The 16,977-nt window shown below is 61.2% G+C and overlaps 1 protein-coding gene across 1 annotated transcript; it reads right to left on the reverse strand.

The window, feature by feature from the left end:
• Positions 1 to 2,247: 2,247 nt before the first annotated feature.
• TCIRG1 (T cell immune regulator 1, ATPase H+ transporting V0 subunit a3) lies at positions 2,248 to 16,893 on the reverse strand. The gene is made up of 20 exons (XM_056801189.1): positions 16,831 to 16,893; positions 13,725 to 13,845; positions 13,097 to 13,175; positions 12,510 to 12,739; positions 12,317 to 12,402; positions 12,031 to 12,157; positions 11,451 to 11,533; positions 11,262 to 11,355; positions 9,884 to 10,096; positions 8,602 to 8,752; positions 7,616 to 7,755; positions 7,337 to 7,494; positions 7,151 to 7,241; positions 4,792 to 4,910; positions 4,485 to 4,698; positions 3,462 to 3,584; positions 3,254 to 3,358; positions 2,978 to 3,095; positions 2,488 to 2,665; positions 2,248 to 2,404 (listed from the first exon to the last, which is right to left on the reverse strand). The coding sequence occupies exons 2-20, from the start codon at positions 13,839 to 13,841 to the stop codon at positions 2,320 to 2,322; spliced, it is 2,511 nt and encodes an 836-aa protein (XP_056657167.1). The 5' UTR covers positions 13,842 to 13,845; positions 16,831 to 16,893; the 3' UTR covers positions 2,248 to 2,319.
• Positions 16,894 to 16,977: the final 84 nt, after the last annotated feature.

Raw genomic sequence — 16,977 nt, forward strand, 5'->3', positions numbered from 1 at the left:
ACCCTTCTGGGTGCCGGCATGGGGCTTGGGCCTTCTCGGGGGGCCCAGAAACAGAGGAGGGGGCAGGGGCTCCCAGGATGGCTGCTGGGGCAGAATTGTGGGTGCTGGCCCAAATTACGTTTGGGGGGTCCTCTGGGGGGGGCCGCGAGTGCCCAAGAGAAGTGGTATCAAGGATTGGGAACAGGAATTTTTCAAGAAGAGATCCTGGAGTGAACGCTGCTGGGTTTGAGCCCACAATCCTAGTAGTCCTGCAGAGGAAGGCTCCGAGCCTAGCCACGTAGGACAGACAGGGCAGGGAGGTGCCTGTCGCACCCCTAAAGCACACTTGGAGGTGGGGGTGATGAAAGAGTCTGGAGGCCTCTCCAGGGCCGGTGAAGGCTGCAGAGCTGTGCCTGGACCCTTCTCACAGGAGGACGACGCTAAGGTCGGCTGTCCACCCATGCTCTGACCCATGGCCTGGGCTGTCTGTCCTGGAAGAAGGGATTTGGGGAGGAGGCACCAGATGCAGCCACGCTCAGAGGGTGGCCTTGATACTGGCTTGGTGCCCAGACTGCCAGAGATTTGGTCACATCTTCCCCTTCCTAGAATCAGGCGATTTCTCAGGACCCCAAGTGGCCAGCCAGAGCCACCCGCCCCATCAGGTCAGTTGGCCAAACCTGGGAGTCTGGAGGTCTGACCTCATGTGCTGACCAGCTCCTTTCCCCAGACCCTTCCTCACCAATAAAATGGAGACGGAGGGAGGTTGGAAGCACTTCGGCAGTGGCTCCTCCTGGATCTCGTGAACCTTGTTGGCTGCCCCATCCAAGGGTGGCTGTGTGGAGCTTGCGGCCCACTAAGACCCCCCAACACTGCTCACCCCCCCCCCCAAGATCTTTGTGCCTAGGTGGGTGAACGGGCTCTCTGGTACATCTGGTCTGACCCCCGTTTAGCCAAAGTGGATTCAGGCTGGTGAGAGCCTATAAGATTCCCCGCTTGGTGGCGCTGCCCTGGGAAGGGGCACTCTGTAGCTTCTCAGGAGGGTTCTGTGGGTGCAGAGCCCTGGAGGAGGTGGCCAGCCCAGGCCCTGCAGCTGAGTGTCCATTGCAGCCTGGGCCCCAGGTGCTCCCCAGTGTGCCCCTTCCACCTCAGGGTGCCCAGTTGCCCGTGTCTCCGCTGGCACATTTGTTTTTTGGTGTTTTAGGGTTCAGTCTCCCTTTCCCTGCTTCCCCAGGCAGCCAATAGTGCCCCTTGGTGGGCTCCCTCAGAATCATCATCCCCTGTGGGCAGTAGCTGGGAAGCTTGGGCCTTGCTGTGCAGCGGGCCAGCCTCCCACAGATGATAGGGTCTTGGAGGTGGGATGTTGTTGGCGGAATGATGGATTTGACCCAGCTTTCGCATTCAGCCCGCGGCACAGGTTTCACAGGATAAACTGCTCCACCTTGGCTGAAGCCTGGCTTTATTTTATACCCTCATGATCACAGTTTCATTCTCAACACGTTTCCATGGAACCTAACAACAGATGCGAAGCCTAAAGAGATAGTCAAGGAAACATTGTTGCTAAGGGCAGTGGGTAAAATCAACATGACCCAGATATAGGTTGGGGAATTCAGAGCACAGATTTGCCAGTTTTTATGCCTAGAAAAGAGGGTCCTATCTAAGTGGGAATATAAGAATCCTTAGGTTTAATTTTGTAAGTGGGATCTCCTGGTAATATCCTAAGGGGACAGAGTGGGACATTGTATTAACCCTGCAAGCATGTTGCTCTCATCAATTTTTCCTGGGGCTAAGTAAGAATACTGATCATGGCAATTCTAATAACATGGGGATGTTAATAATAAAAGTCACTTAGGGTGGTTTCAGTGGGTGTTTCCATCCTTTCTGGGGGCTGCTTTGCAGTCCCCAGTTTCCACATGGACCATGTGGAACAGTGTGGTCTTTGATGGCTCCTGGAAGGGCCTAAGTTCAAATCTAGCTTTAGATTCTGGAAGACCCTGGGTGCATCACAGAAGCCCCATCACCTTGTACCCAGGCCTGATTCTAAGTAAGATTTATCCCTCCTGGAGGACAAGAATGGCACCCCCAGACCTCAACACCATGCCTGGCACATGGGGCAGTGAGGGCACAGGTCCCATCCAGGCACCGTTCATTCCCTTTTTCCAGAGCAGCAGATCCCCCTAGATGTTGCCTCCTGCCCTCACCCTGAGGGCCCTGCAAGGGTGGCACCTGCAGACAGGTGTGGGGGGCCTCGATGGAACAGAACACCTCAAGCCCATTCTTGTGACTCCTTTATTTGTTGGGTAACACTGGAGGGCAGAAGAAGGGGTCGCAGCCAGCACGGGTCTACAGGGCACTCTGCTCCACCTCAAAGGTAAACGGGCTCAGCTTGTAGCCGGTGCCAGTGTAGAATTTGTTCTGAAACTCCACCCTGTGGGCCAAAGTGGGCATCAGAGGGCCTGCGGGCATCTCTGCCAATGCCCAGCCCACCTCTTCCCCCCCCCCCCCACTCACCAGTGTAGACGCAGGGCATGCAGGAAGGCAGAGAGCCCCTCCATCACCAGCAGGATGGCCACTGTAAGCACGGCAAAGGCGGCGAAGACGGGCACCAGCACCAGGCTGGCCATGCCCAGCTCCCGGCTCATGCCCAGGCCGATGCGCATCACCATGACCCACAAGACCTCGGAGAGCTCTGCAGGGGGCATGGGCACCCTGAGGGCATTCATGGATGGCCTACCGTGCCCACATGTGCCCACACACCCATGGGCACCCGGGTGGCCTTTCCTCCAACAGGAGCAGCCTCGGCCTCCATCCCTATGGCCTCCGCAGACCCTTCTCTGACTAGCCTGGCCTGAGGATGGAGGCTCTCCCCTGGGGAGGCCCCACTGGCCCGCAGGCTTCCTCTCTCTCCCCACGACCCACCGAACCCCTGGGAAGCTCTCCGAGGAGGAGGACGGGCTCTCCTCCCGCCCTGCTCAGAGCCCTCCCCCAGCCGGGCACTCACGGGCATGCGCCAGGCTCAGGGCCCAGAGACGCAGGTAGGAGGCCGTGTTGGAAACGCAGCCCAGGCAGTACTCGATGGTGTGGATGGCCTGATGCATGAACGCCTCCGAGAAGTCAAACTGCAGGAGGGGACGTGCCTGGAGTCGGGGAGCCAGCCAGCACCCCCCCCCCAAGCGGCCTCCCCGCCAGGCTACAGATGAGGAAACTGAGGCACCTCAGAAAAATCAAGGCATTTGTCAAGGGCCACCCGACTAGGAAACGTCCGACTAGGACCCACCTCGGACTCGGCCTCCTGCGCACCCCCTGCCTCCTCGTACTCGGCCCCGTTCAGCGAGGGGCCGTCTTCCGTCGCCCACAGAAGGCTGGTCTTCTCTGAGGAGCCCTGGTCTCGAGAGGTGGGTCAGGCCACGTCAGGCGGGCGCCAGGGCCGTCTGTCCATCCATCTACCCCCCCCCCCCCCCCCGTGCCCAGGCCCAGCTCCATACCCGCTGTTGGCGGCCCAGCCGTCTCTTTCGATGGTGCTGTGAGCACAGATAGAGGGGCGTTCCCAGAAGGAGGACGGGCACCGAGACCAGGGCCAGGACCACCAGAAACGTCTGCACAGGCACCTGGGGACGAGGGGGCGGGGCGGGCATGAGGCAGAGCGCCGACCCCCCATCAGGAGGTTCCCCATCATCCTTCTGGGGCCTCCGAGGCCCGCCTGCCCTCCTCCATTCATTGCCCCTCGGAGCATCCAGACCAGCGGCATCCGGCCTGGGTGGGGAGCTCACTACTGCGACGGCCGCCCAGGGCTCCTAACAGGCAGGAAGGCTTTTCTTCTACTGAATCGCAATCTGTCGTGTAGAATACGGACTGCATATGGGCGACTGCGTGTGCGCGTATGGAGGGAGCGGGAGGGAGACAGACACTGGCTGGAGTGGCTTTGTGGCTGTTCTTAAGAGATTTCTTACAGGGAAGGAAGGGAGGCAGGAGGAGGGGGAGGTTTGAAGCTGAGGCCTATGTTAAACAAAGGCTCAAACCCTTCCCTTCTATCTCAGAATGAATCCTGTGTATTAGCTCTAAGGTAGGCCAGTCAGAGCAAGGCAATGGGAGTGAAGTGACTTGTCCAGGGTCACCCAGCTGGGAAGTGTCTGAGGTCAAATTTGAACCCAGAACCTCCTTCTTCTTTGTCTGGCTCTCAAACCACAGAGGCCTCCCCCTCACACCCCCACAGCTACCACTAAAACAAGAGTTTTTAGTGGGGATGTTCTTAGCCTGGAGAAAGTCTTCAGAAGCCCCTTGGGGAGGAGGGATCGAGGGGAGGCTGCAAAGGGGCCCCCCTTCGGGCACAGGCTGGAGGGCCCCTTGTTCTCTGCTTCCCCACCCAATTCCTCTCTATGGGCCCTCACTATGGGAGGTCTTGGAGGACCCGGCTGGCCCTCGATGATCCAATTCTGATCCAAATTATCATCAAAAAAAAATTATCATTAAAAAAAAGCTGAGCACGGACATGCAGGGGGAAGACTCACCTGGTGAGGGTACAGGGGCCTGTTGGTGGGGCTCTGGGAGAAGAGGAACATGTTGATGAAGTGGATGAGGACGCTGGGCGCCTCCGCCGAGCTGGCCACCGAGAAGGCCAGCCACTTGTAGACAATCATGAAGACCAGGTAGCCGAAGAGCCCCCCGAGGAACAGCACCTCGGGCACAAACTCGAGCAGGAGACGGTGCCACTGTCCGAAGTGTCTGCGGGGTGCGGGGAGGGGCTGCTACTTCAGGGGCTGCCCCGACCCCTGGCACCTGCCCTCTCAGACCCCCCCCCCCGCGCCCTGTCCTCACATGTGGTTGAAGACGCCCAGGACAACCCCGAAGGCCATGTGCAGGATGCCCAGGATGACAGACATCTTCATCTTGTACGAGTTGAGGAAGCTCAGATGGTTGATGGCCAGACTCCAGATCTGATCAGGAAGGGGAGGGGGTCAGGGGGTCCTCTTGGAGGGGGAGGGGAGCTCCTTGGACTCCCCCTCCCTCATTCCGGTTGTCTCCTTTGGTGAGCATCAAGGAGGCCCCTACTGTATGCCCAACCCACCCTGTGCCAGGCAGCGGCAGAAACCGTCCCTGCTTGTGTGGTCATTGTAGACACAGCACTACAGGATTAGTGTCCCTGAGGAGGACAAGTGGCCCCCAAATGGAATTCTCCACCTCTGCCTAGCCTTTGCCTAGACTATTCCCACTGCCAGGAATACCCTCCCTGGAGGGGTTGGCCATTTCCTTCTCTGGCTCATTTTACAGAGGAAGAAACAGAGGCAAATGGGATGAGGTGACTCACCCAGGGTCATACAGCTACTAAATAAATATCTGAGGCTGGATTTGAACTCAGGGAGATAAGTCTTCCTGACTCCAAGCCCATGGATAGATGGTTTCCCCATATCCCTCATTAGAATGCAAGCTCCCAAGGGCAGCTGGGTGACTCAGTGGCTTGGAGAGGGGAGGTCCTGGGTTCAAATTTGGCCTCAGATACTTCCTGGCTAAGTCACTTCACCCCGATTGCCTAGCCTTGACTGTTCTGCCTCAGAACCAATACTTAGTTTTAATACTAAGATGGAAAGAAAAAAGCACAATGCCTGTCACACAGGAAGGGCTTCAGGACTGCTGCCAAGAATCAGTCTCCAGTCTTTGTCTGGAGCCATGCTAGCCCATTCTCTGCCCCTCCAGGGCCGTTTGGCACTCTCTCCATCCTGCTCTAAGCTTGGGAGTCTAAACTCTAAATCTGGACATCAGCAGAACGCTTCTCCTGGGGCGGCCAAACTGGAATTCATCCCCTCTGCCCCATCCTTCCCCCCCCCCAAATAAGCCTCCATGTTCTCCTGGAAGATCCCCAGTGCCAGGGAACTTGCTGCCTCCAAGGCAGCCCCTTTCACTCTGGGACCACCCATTGTCGGAAAGTTGTCCCTGGCTTCTCTGCGGTCCTGATGCTTGGCTCTGATGTTTCTGGCTGCCACCCTCTGCACCAGGGAGAACTCGCCATGCTCTTTCTCCTCAATAATACTCCGGACACGAGAAGGCAGTTGTTCTGTCCTTCCCTTCTGCGATGAAATACCCCAGGGGCCCCTTCAGCACTGCCCCAGCAGGCCTGGGTCCTCTGGGCCAGACCCCAGCCTCAGAGTTCTCCTCAACTCCTCTCATCCTCCTGAGCCAACAATCATCCCCCCATTCATCCAGCAGCCGGCCTTCTTGTTCAGACCCTGGCCAAGGCAAGTGCAATGACTCTGAGGCCTCCTCTTCTTCCTCTGGTCCATCCAGACAGGCTGCCACAATCCGCTTCTGGAGGCATCCACCACCTTCCTTGGCTCCCCATTGCCACTGCTTAGTCTGGGCCTAACTCCCTTCCCTAGCCTTGTCTCCCCTGAGATCCCAGCAAGGTGAAGGGCTCTGGGTGTCAGTGAGCTGCTCCCTGACCCAGGCAGGAAATCCCTTTGTCAGAGGCATTGTGGAGGTTCGACTTGGGCAAGGACAGGCCAGTCTGGACCCCTCCTGTCAATGTGCCCTCAGCACCCACCCCACAGACCTACAACAGCCTGGCCCCCAGGGCACAGCCTTCACTTGCAAACTGTGGCCACAAGACATCCTCTGAGGGCTAGCTTCAGGGCCACCTCCTCCAGGAAGCCTGCCCTGATCACTCTAGCAGAAAGTGAGGTTCCCTCCTAAAGGATTTTGTACTTTCCTTTCTTCCCTGCTCTGGCCTCAGTTTCCATCTTAAAAAGAGGTAGTTGGACAAAATGACCTCTTCCACTGCGATGGTCTCTGTTCTGCATTCCATGACATTTTCTGTTGTCCAACCCTTCACGATCCCGTTTGGGGTTTTCTTGGCAGAGATCCTGGAGTGGATCCTGGCCATTTCCTTTGCCAGCTCATTTTACAGACGAGGAAATGAAGACCAGCAGGGTGAAGTGACTTGTCCAGGGTCATCCAGCTAGGAGGTGTCTGAGGCTCGATTTAAAATTGCATCTTCTTGCCTCCAGGTATGGTGCTTCTGTCTTCCGCTGCCCAGGAAGCATTCTGCTGGGCTCCTCCATGTTCTAAGGTCCCTCTAGCTGACCTGATTTCACCGTCCCCCCAGCCCGGATGTCCTCGGTTCTGGGGTCCCTCCTTGCCTCCGTTCTAAAGCCCCTTCCAGCTCCCCCAGGGGAGGACTCACCGGGTCAATCCCGAAGGGGTACGGGCCCAGGAAGACCCCAGTGACGTTGGGATCCAACGTGAGGACGGGATGATGGGCCAGAAATTCCGAGCTGGAAGTGAGCACATGGAGGTCAGGGGCCTTTAGGAGCCAAGGGGAGGGGAGGGGGTGCCCGGGGCTAGGGGGAGGGCCAGGTGGCGGGCTCACCTCCAGTCAGACTGGTTGACCATCGCCCTGATGCTCCAGCCCGAGGGGAAGATAGCGGTGGCTCGGCTGAAGCATTCATTGTAGATGAAGCCGGTGTAGATGGAGAAGGCGCCCATGAGGAGGAGGAGGTAACGGCCTCCGAAGAACGTTCTCCAGATCTGGGGGGAGGGGTGGGGGCTTGTGCCTGGCCCGGAGCCCCCCATCCTCCTCCCTCCTTCGTCAGGGGCCACGTCCTCCAGAGGCCTGGCTTCCGATCCCCGGGGCACCCCCGCTGCTCACCTCGTTCTGCGAGGCCTTCATGCTGGGCCGATTCTCGCCAAGCACCATGGCCAGGGCAAAGAGGAACATGAGCAGCCCGTGGCCCACGTCCCCAAACATGACGGCAAAGAGGAACGGGAACGTGATGATAGTGTAGGGGGCTGCGGGGGGCACAAGGCATGAGTACATCGGCCTGAAGCTTCTGCGCCCCCCTCGCCCCTCACAGATCCACAGGAGGAAGAGGGCTCGCTCGGGTTGCTCCCGGCATTTAACAGATGGGGAAACTGAGGCTAGGGGAGGGGACATGGCTCTTTCACTCAAATGCTCTGCTGAGTTGAGACCAGCGCCCAGCATCCTCCACAGAGAGCTGGTCCTGATGCAGGGGGGAGGTCAGGGCTCCCTGGGCTATGCCAAGATGGCAGTCTCTGTCCCCCCACCCCCAGAATGTAAAACTGGGAACAGGGGGAACTCTGGGAGGCTGGAAAGGCCCTTGGAGGTTATCGAGTCCAACTCCATTTCACAGAGGAGGAAACAGAGACCAGGGTAATTCAGTAACCTACTTGAGGCCACACAGCTAGAAAACCTGGTATGGTCACTGGGCATGCCAGGGGCACCCCAGAGCAGAGAGCTGAGTCAAGAGATCCTGGGTTCAAATTGACCACAGGCACTTCTTAGCTGAGTGACCCTGGGCAAGCCACTTCACCCCAACTGCCTAGCCTTTGGCGCTCTTCTCTTAGAACTGCTCCCAAGAGAGAAGGTAAGGGTTCAAAAAGAGAAAGAAGAGAAGGCTCTGGGCAGCCATGGTTGATGTCAGTCACAGAGGCTTAAAGAGCTGTGATGTAGAGGGGGATTAGCCCGGTTCTGCTTGGCCCCAGAGGACAGAACTGGCTGCCATTATGTGGCGGTCAAGTGGCAGGAAGTTAAAGGGGCTTTGGGGGTGTTTTGGTAAAAAAAAAAATCAAAGTCCTGGCCTGACCCAGATTCATTTCTGGCCCTTCGAGGCTCACCGGGGTTCACCTCCTGGTAGCATCCCACGCCGTAGGCATCCACGATGCCTTGGAAGCTGGCTGTAAAGCGGTTGGTACGGATGAGGGTTGGGGGCGATTCTCTGGATGGGATGCGATGTACAACAGTCCCCACACCTGCCCCACTTCGGAGCTAACAGGAGAGGAGAGAGATCGGGGGAAGATAACTGAAGGAGACTGGTGGCACAGTGTTAGGCACAAGGGGTCTAGACTAAAATATCCCTGCCCTCAAGGAGTTTACATTGTTGGGGGATATAACATAGATACAAGATACAAAATATAAACAGAATGATGCAAACTAGCATCATAGTGCTGGGCCTGGAGTCAGGAAGACCTGAGTTGAAATCCAGCCTCAGACACTCATTGTGACCTTAGGCAAGTCATTTAACTTTAAAAAATAAAGAGATTCAGGGTAGAGATGAAGGGAAGGAGCCTGTGCATGTGCATGTCGGAGGTGGGAGGGAACATACACAAAGCGTGAAGGCAGGAGAGTGTGAGGAAGAAGAAAGCCAGCAGCCTAGCTGGGGCACAGGAGCACGGGAAAGCTCACCTAAGGCACAGCAGGAGCAGGAAGTAAAGAGCCTTGAATGTCAGGTAAAAGAGATTGGACTTTCCATTGTTGGCAGTGTAGTATAGTGGATAGAATGCTGGGCCTGGAGTTGTGAAGACCTCAAATTCTGCTTCACACACGCTTGTGTGACTGTGAACAAGTCACCGAGCCTGATGAGGGTAATAATACCCACAGTGCCTACTTAGTTTAACAGGGTAGTTTTGAGGCTTAAATGCAGCACATTTACAAACTTCTTTTCAAACCTTGAATCGCTATATAAATGTCATTAGGAGTACGAAATGTATGCTCGTCATCAGTCAGTCCTAACAATAAACAGCCTGATTGTGACGGAAGCAGGGGAGTATCCCAGGGAGAAAGAAGGAAGTGAAGAATGTGAACAGCTGTTAACACTTTGGCCTTTAGTCACCTTGTGATCCCCCTTCTGGGAACCTCAGTTTCCTTTTCTGTAAAATGGGACAATCATCCTCACACTCCCATGGCCAGACTGGATTGTGGTGAGAGTGTGCTGAAGAAGTGAGGCCAGAGCTTCTCTTTCAGACTCTACAGGCACCTGCCTTTGGTCCTCAAAGCACCGCCTGCTGGGGGCAGGCCAGGGTAAGGCCGAAGAAAACTGAGCCCGCTGATGCTGCGTGAGCTCAGGGCCTGCTGATGTTGGCGGGAGGACGGGGCCGCGCGGGGGCTCCAGGGACTCACCGAGCTCTCATTTAGGGTCTGCTGCAGGGTCACGAGGTCGCGCGTGGGGCACCAGACTTCTGCAATGAGGCACTTGTCGGTGACGCTGAGGCTACACTGGTTGAGCATGAGGTAGACGGCCTTCATCTTGCGGATCTGCACTTGCCAGGGGGGCAGCAGGCTTTGGACCCGCTGGAGCACCTGCCCCAGGAACTGCTCTGTCTCCTGCAGCACCTGGAGAAGGGGCAGAGCCAAGGGCCGCCCCGTGAGTCTGGGGCTCCTAAAGGAAGAGGTGGGGTAGGAGCTCTCCAAGGCCCTCAATCCCATTCCTGGCATGTCGCCCAAGATGGAAGCTGCGGGAGGGCTGGCACTGCTTCACTCCTGTCCCAGGACCCCCAGGGCTCAGGGTAGGGAAAGGGCACATTGCAGGCGCTAGGTAAAAAGCACATAGTGGGTGCTTAATAAAGGAGCATGTGTCAGAGACACATAGTAGGTGCTTAATACGTGACTGCTGGGTGCTATATAGAAGGTGCAGAGTGAAAAGTAATTGACTTATGGACGTCTGAGCTCTCCCAAGTTGATTTCCAATCGGTGGTACCAGCTGAGGGTGATGGGGCTGGTGACTGGTCAGCACGCGCCCAGGCATTTGGGTGGCCACATACAGTGACCCACTTCCTCACACCAGGGTCGCCTTTCTTCTATGAGCCTGTTGAGGCTGGAGACTAAGAGGCAGGCGGACGTCCCCTCGGGTGGCCCCATGACTAATGCCAACACGAGGGGTCATTCTGGCTCCGCCCTCCTTCCCGTGGGGAGACAAGCATTCAGCAGGCCATTTGGGCGCCCTTAGTCAGACGGCTTCTCCTGGGGGTGGGGATGGAGCCCTTCTTGTGACTGCTCAGGGGAAGTCCCCGAGTTACTCTGGGAGCCTCGTGAGCCTCGCTCACTTCCCGATTGCCCAACAGGGGACGACTGCTCACTGGACGCCCAACTTCTGCCTATTGCTGGGGGGAGGGGGGTGCTCTGCCCGCCCCCAGGAGAGCGCAGGCCCGCCGGTCAGGACGCCCGCCATGCGGTGCACCCGCGGGACCGCCCGGGACCCGGGGCTCTAGAACGTGTCCTGGGGAGCAAAGGGGCGTCTGCGACCAGGCGAGGCTCTGAGGTCCCTCTCACAAATGTGACAGATTGGTCAGAGTTTGGGGCGTGACGGGCCTCATAAGTGATGGCTGGTCGGTCCGTAGGAGGGGGCAGGTGGAGAGAGGCGTGAAATGTCCCTCGCTGGACGGAGCTGCCCCTTCCTGCCAGGCGGGTCCTTCCCCCTCCCCCCAGCCGGCCTCGCCAGGGCTCGCCCTTCGGCGGCGGCAGCCCCTCGTCTCCCCGAGGACCGCTTGGCCCCACTCACCACGCTCAGGTCTTGTTTCTGCTGCTGCAGGTGCTGCAAGCTGGCCAGACGCTCGTCCTCACGCTCCGGGTACGGGAACACGTTGCAGTGGAAACTGGAGGGACGGCGGCCGGGCCTGAGTGCTAGGAAGGGGGCCGGGGCAGGGGGGCCCTTGTGGGGAGCGAGGGAGGAGGACTGGGGAGCACTCACCAGTCGGTGATCTTGCGGATCTTCTGCCCAATCTGCTCCCCCCAGTAGGAGATGAGGAAGATCACCCAGGGCACGCGCTCTCCCTGCAGAAGCCACCATCTGCCTTAAGGGACCGCCAGAGCGTCCCCCCATCCTCTCCTGCCCTCCCCTGGACGTCACCAGCCCTGTACGCCGTCCTTATGACCCAGAGCCCAAGCCTGAGCCCCCGAACCCCCGAGCCTGAGCCTGAGCCCCTGAGCCCCCGAGCCTGAGCCCCCGAACCTGAGCCCCCGAACCTGAGCCCCGGAGCCCCTGAGCTGTCGGTCCAGAAGCTCCTTGGGGGCAGGGAGTGGCTCAGCCCTCCTTTGTAGACCCAGGAGGGAGAAATGCTCATGAACATTTACAGGCTGCTCTTTAGGTCCAAGCATTGGGCCAGGGGTCAGGGGTCAGGGGTCAGGGGTCAGTCAGGGCTAGGTAAGCCCAGGGGTGGGCCAGTGGCTAGAGGAAGCTGCCCATGAGAGCTCGGCTTCCTTAGCCCCGTGCGGGACCCCCGAACCATCCGGCCTCGGGGGAGAGCGAGAGCATGTGGGGGGCCCCTTACCGTCAGGGGGTCCTCGAGCGGCTCCTCCATGTTCACGAAGCTGGAGATGAGGTAGCCGCGGCAGGCCCGCCACAGCAGACGCTCCAGGGCGCCGGCTCGCCACGGCTGGATGGCCCCTGCCACAAAGCTGAGGGGGACCCCGTGAGGCCCCCCGAGCCGCCCCCCCCCCCCGGGCCCCGGCTCGGGACACGGAGCACCGCCAGGAACACGGCGGCCGGGGACCAGGCGACCGCTCAGCCCCCTCCCGGCTCCCACATCCCGGGGTCCCCGCGAGCCCCCCAAGTACCTGACTCTGAGATCTGCCTGCGGCCCAGCCGGGGGGTCCAGCAAGGGAGTCTCGTCCGGGGGCCGCTGAGGCGGGGCATCCGGGAGCTACGGAACCCCAAAGAGGCAGAATCAGGGCCCCCCCGCCCCGGGAGCCCCTCCACGGGCCGAGCCCGCCCCTCCCCCCAGGGCCCCGGAGGCGGGGGAGCGCTAACATGCTGGCCGAGGGTGCAGGGCCCCTGGCGGAGGACCGCGATGTGCTGCTGCAGCAGGTGCATCCGCGTGCGCATGGCCTGATGGTTCCCCCGGACTTCCCGAAGCTCCTGGGCCACCTGCTGGGTGTCCTCCTGGATGCGGAGCAGCTCCCTCGGCGGCGGCGCCTCGGGGTTCCCCTGGGGCCCCCCGAGGGTCAGGCCGGCCCGTCTCACCTCCTCCTGCAGGAAGGCTGGCCCAGAGTGGCTCCGGTCAGCCGCCCCGAGCCGAACCCCAGGCCAGAACCCCCTCCCTCTGCCATTGCCGGGGCCAGCCCCCCCCCCATCCCTGCGGGAGGTCGGCCGGCCGAGCTCCCCCCTCCCCCCCCGAGGATCCCTACAGGAGGTTGGCGGGCCGAGCCCCCCCCATCCCTGCGGGAGGTCGGCCGGCCGGGCCCCCCCCCATCCCTACCGGGCAAGCCCCCCCCATCCCTGCGGGAGGTCAGCCGGCCGAGCCCCCCCCCCAGGATCCCTACAGGAGGTTGGCGGGCCGGGCCCCCCCCATCCCTGCGGGAGGTCGGCCGGCTGGGCCCCCCGGAGCCCCCACTCACAGAAGGTCTTCTCCAGGTCCTCGCAGCGCCGCACCTCCCCGACGTAGCGCCGCTGGAACGAGCTCATCGAGGCATTCAGCTATGGCCGGACAGGAGGGTCAGCGCCGGCTCCCCGCCCCCCCCCCCAGCGCCCGGTCCTCAGTTTTCTCCTCTCTAAAATGGGTATCCACCCTGCCAGAGGTGGCGCCTGCGCCGTGATTGGCTGCCGTCGCCCACGGAGGCGATGGGCACGATGTGGACAGTAGCCAGAGCCGGGCAGGGCGGGGGGGGGGGGGGGGGGGGGCTCGGCCTGGGGGGTTGCTACGAGGAGGGGAAGGAAAATAAAGTGGAAACTTCAAGCAAAGAAAGAGGAAATTCAATGATGAGAAAAAAGGAAAAGAAACGGAAAGTAAAGCGACTCTCTGGAGCTGGAGGCGAGGGAGAGGGATCGGCCCAAGGATTCGCAGAGGGGGAAACTGAGGCGGAGGAGGGACGGCGGCCGAGATTCCACCATGGGTCCCCCCCAGGGCTCGGGCAAGGCCCTTCCTCGGCTCCCTGGGGAACCCCGGCCCCGAGGGCTTTGGGAGGAGCCTCGGGACAGCCCCCCCCCGCCCATCCCCTCCCCCCGGCCCCCGGCGGCCCCACTCACGTCACGGAACTCCACCAGGCCCCGCTCGCCCAGGTCGCTCACACAGGTGTAGGCGGCAGCGGTGGGCAGGAACAGCTGGGTCAGGGCCACCTCCTCGCTCCGGAACATGGAGCCCATGATGCTGGGGGCAGAGGTCGGGGTCAGCGCCCCCCCCCCCGCCCCCCATGTGGCCGCACACTGGAAATCCGGCTCTCCCCAGACCCCAGCTAGGCCGCAGGGACCCCGAGGGCTCCCCTCCCCTCCCCGCCTCCTCCCCTTCCGCCTCTGGGGCGGGGAGGAGCCCTTCACCCTCGTGCCCAGCCCTGACCACTGCTGCCTTGGCACCGACACGCAGCACTGACTGTGAGACGGAGGGCGAAGGCTCAACAAGGACCCTGCCATGAGCCGGGTCCTGTGAGTGCTGGGTGCGAGGAATCCCCAGACAAAACCCAAGCAATGTCTGACCATACAAATATCACCTCATTTTATATGACACACAATTGAAAGAGGGAGGAAGGGAGGAAGGAAGGAAGTGAGAGAGGAAGGAAGGAAGGAAGGAAGGAAGGAAGGAAGGAAGGAAGGAGGGAGGGAGGAAGGGAGGGAGGAAGGAAGGAAGGAAGGAGGGAGGGAGGAAGGGAGGGAGGAAGGAAGGAAGGAAGGAGGGAAGAAGGGAAGAAGGAAGGAAGGAAGGGAGGAAGGAAGGAAGGAAGGAGGGAAGAAGGGAAGAAGGAAGGAAGGAAGGGAGGGAGGAGAAAGACACAATATTTTCTAAAAGGGAGTGGGGAGGAGGTAGCTAGGTGGCTCAGTGGACTAGAGCCAGGAGGTTCTGGGTTCAAATAGGGCTTATGAAAATTCCTGGCTGTATGACCCTGGGCAAGTCACTTCACCCCCACTGCCTCCATAGCACTAAAGCACAGTGCTGACCCAAGGCAGAAGGGAGTTTTCAGAGGAAAACAAGGCCTTGAGGAGGACCGCAGTAGCTGAGGGTAGGTCAGGTGAGGCCTCAGCTGGGGACAGCCCAAAGCTCTCAGGACTTTGGGGTTCGAGGGCCTGGTCCTCTGGCCAGTGGGGAGGCTGGTCCAGGCAGCCTTCTGGCTCTCGAGCGGAGGGAGGGGAGGCATGTGTGGGGCACACACAGCCTGTATGAAGGCCGGAGGTCGGAGCTGGGGAGGAGAGGCACTGGCAGACGGGCCCTCCTAGAGGAGGTGCCTGGCTGCATTCTGGGTCCCTGCAGGGCCGGGGATGGGGAAGGGTCTCCTGCCTTTGGCTGTCCCCCTCCCGTGAGAGTCCAGTTAGAGGCTGGGGCCGGAGGGAGGCCAGACGATGTTAGGTGATGGAGGGGATGAGCCGGACTTCGTGGCAGAGGAACTGGACACCAGACTGACAGGGGTGCAGCTCTCTGAGCCCTGCCAGTGACCCCCCTCCGGCTCCAGAATGCTCAGCCCCCCTCCCCTGGTCCACCCATCCCCTCCCCCGTCCCAGTCCTCACTGCAGAATCAGCCTCCCTTCAGCCCCTTCCCATGGCCTCGGGCAGGCCTTGGCAGCCCCATCTCCAGCCCATCTCCTCAGGCCGGGAGCTCTCTGCAGGCCTTTCTAGTAGCCTCCTCTCGGGTCTCTCTGCCTCCAGCCTCTGCCCAGCACTCTCTGCTGAATCATCGTCTCCCTCCTCCAAACTCAGAAAACCTGCCCCAGCTCCCTATTGCCTGGAGGAGAAGCGCCTCAGAGGCGGCCTCTGCCTTAGACAGACAGAGCTGCCTTCTCTGCTTTCTGGGGCCTTCCTCCTCCCCGGACTCCAGGCCTTTGCCCAGGCTGTGCCCCCCGCCTGCCCAGAAGGAGCTCTGAGTTCTCTTCAGTGGAGCTCAGGCGACACCGCGGTGACTGTATCCGCGTGGGGGGTACTTTGTATCTCTGTTGTTTGGCAGCAGGAGAGGCGGAATCTCATCCCAGCACTCAGGCTCGGACCCTCCCCAGCTCAGCGGCTCCCTTCTCGGCCAGCCACGGCCTCTAGAGGAGGAACACCACCGGCCGGCCGGCTGCGGCCAGAGCCGGGGGGTTCTGGGCCCCGAAAGCCTTCCAGGGGGACCAGCGGCGGCTGGGGGCCTCCATACTGGCTGGTGGCAGAGGCCTGGCTGGGGCTGCCCCAAGGGGGTGCCGCAGGGTGCTGAGTCAGGCCTTCAGGGCCTGGGAAAGGGGAAGGAAGGGAGGATGGGGCTGCCCGATGGGGAAAGCGCGGCAGGAGGGGGCAGGAGGAGGCCAGGACGGCCCTCTTTCCCCTCCAGGCCCGCCTCCAGCCCTTCTGGGGCTGAACCATTCCAGGCGCTCTGGCTCTCCCCACTTCTTGGGCTCCATCCTGGGGCCACCTGCTGCGTAGCCGGCCATTCGGTTAAAGCCTTCCCTTCCCTTAGACGCCCCCCCCTCGCCCCTAGGATGTCCGAGGTCAAATTTGAACCCAGGACCTCCCCTCCCCCCCCTTCCTCCAGGGCTCATCCTCGGCCCAGGAGCGGCCGGGGCTCCCCTGAAGGCGGCCCCCGAGGCGGAGATCTTCCCGTCAGGCTCGGCCTTATCAGGGCTGCGGGGAGGGGCCTCGCCGCAGGACCCGGTCGGGCTGACAGCCGGCCCGGGGCGCCCTTTCGGCTCCCGGCGGAGGCTGACCTCCAGCCCGGCGGGTTAGCCCGGGCCGGCCCGAGGCCCAGGAGGGGGCCTCGGCGGGGCGGTGTGGCGCGGTGAGCGGAGCCCGCCCTGGCCGGGGCGCCGCCCCGAGCTCGCAGTTGGCCAAATCCCTTCCGCTCGGAGCCCGCTTCAACTTCTGCAAACGGGCCAGCCGGGAAGGCCCCTCCGGCGCTCCGCTTCTAAGTCAGCGCCCGCTCCGGCTCCGGCTCCGGCTCCGGCTCGTTCTCCCCGGCCCGGGCCACAGCGAGCAGGAGTCCCCCTCCTTCCCTCCCTCCCTCCCTCCCGGGCTCTCGCATCCCTGGCTGCCAGGGGGCCACTGGGGCCCCCGGCTCGCCGCCGCCGCCGCCCCGGGTTCCCTGAACGGCTCCGGCGCTTTCGGGAGGGGAAACTGAGGCTTCCAGAGGGGCCAGGGACCGGGTCCTCCCGGGTACCCCGAGTCCCGCGCGGCCCTGCTTACCCCGCGCGCTCGGCTCTGGCTCCGCTCGGACTCCTCTGGCTGCAGCTGCGGCGGGAGGGAGGATCTGACCCAGGACCAGGGGCGGGGCGAAGGGAGGGAGGGAGGGAGGGACCCGGGCGGCCCCGCCTCCGAGCCCAGCCAGGAGGG

This window comes from Monodelphis domestica, chromosome 6 (genome assembly GCF_027887165.1).
Source record: "Monodelphis domestica isolate mMonDom1 chromosome 6, mMonDom1.pri, whole genome shotgun sequence".
NCBI lineage: Eukaryota > Metazoa > Chordata > Mammalia > Didelphimorphia > Didelphidae > Monodelphis > Monodelphis domestica.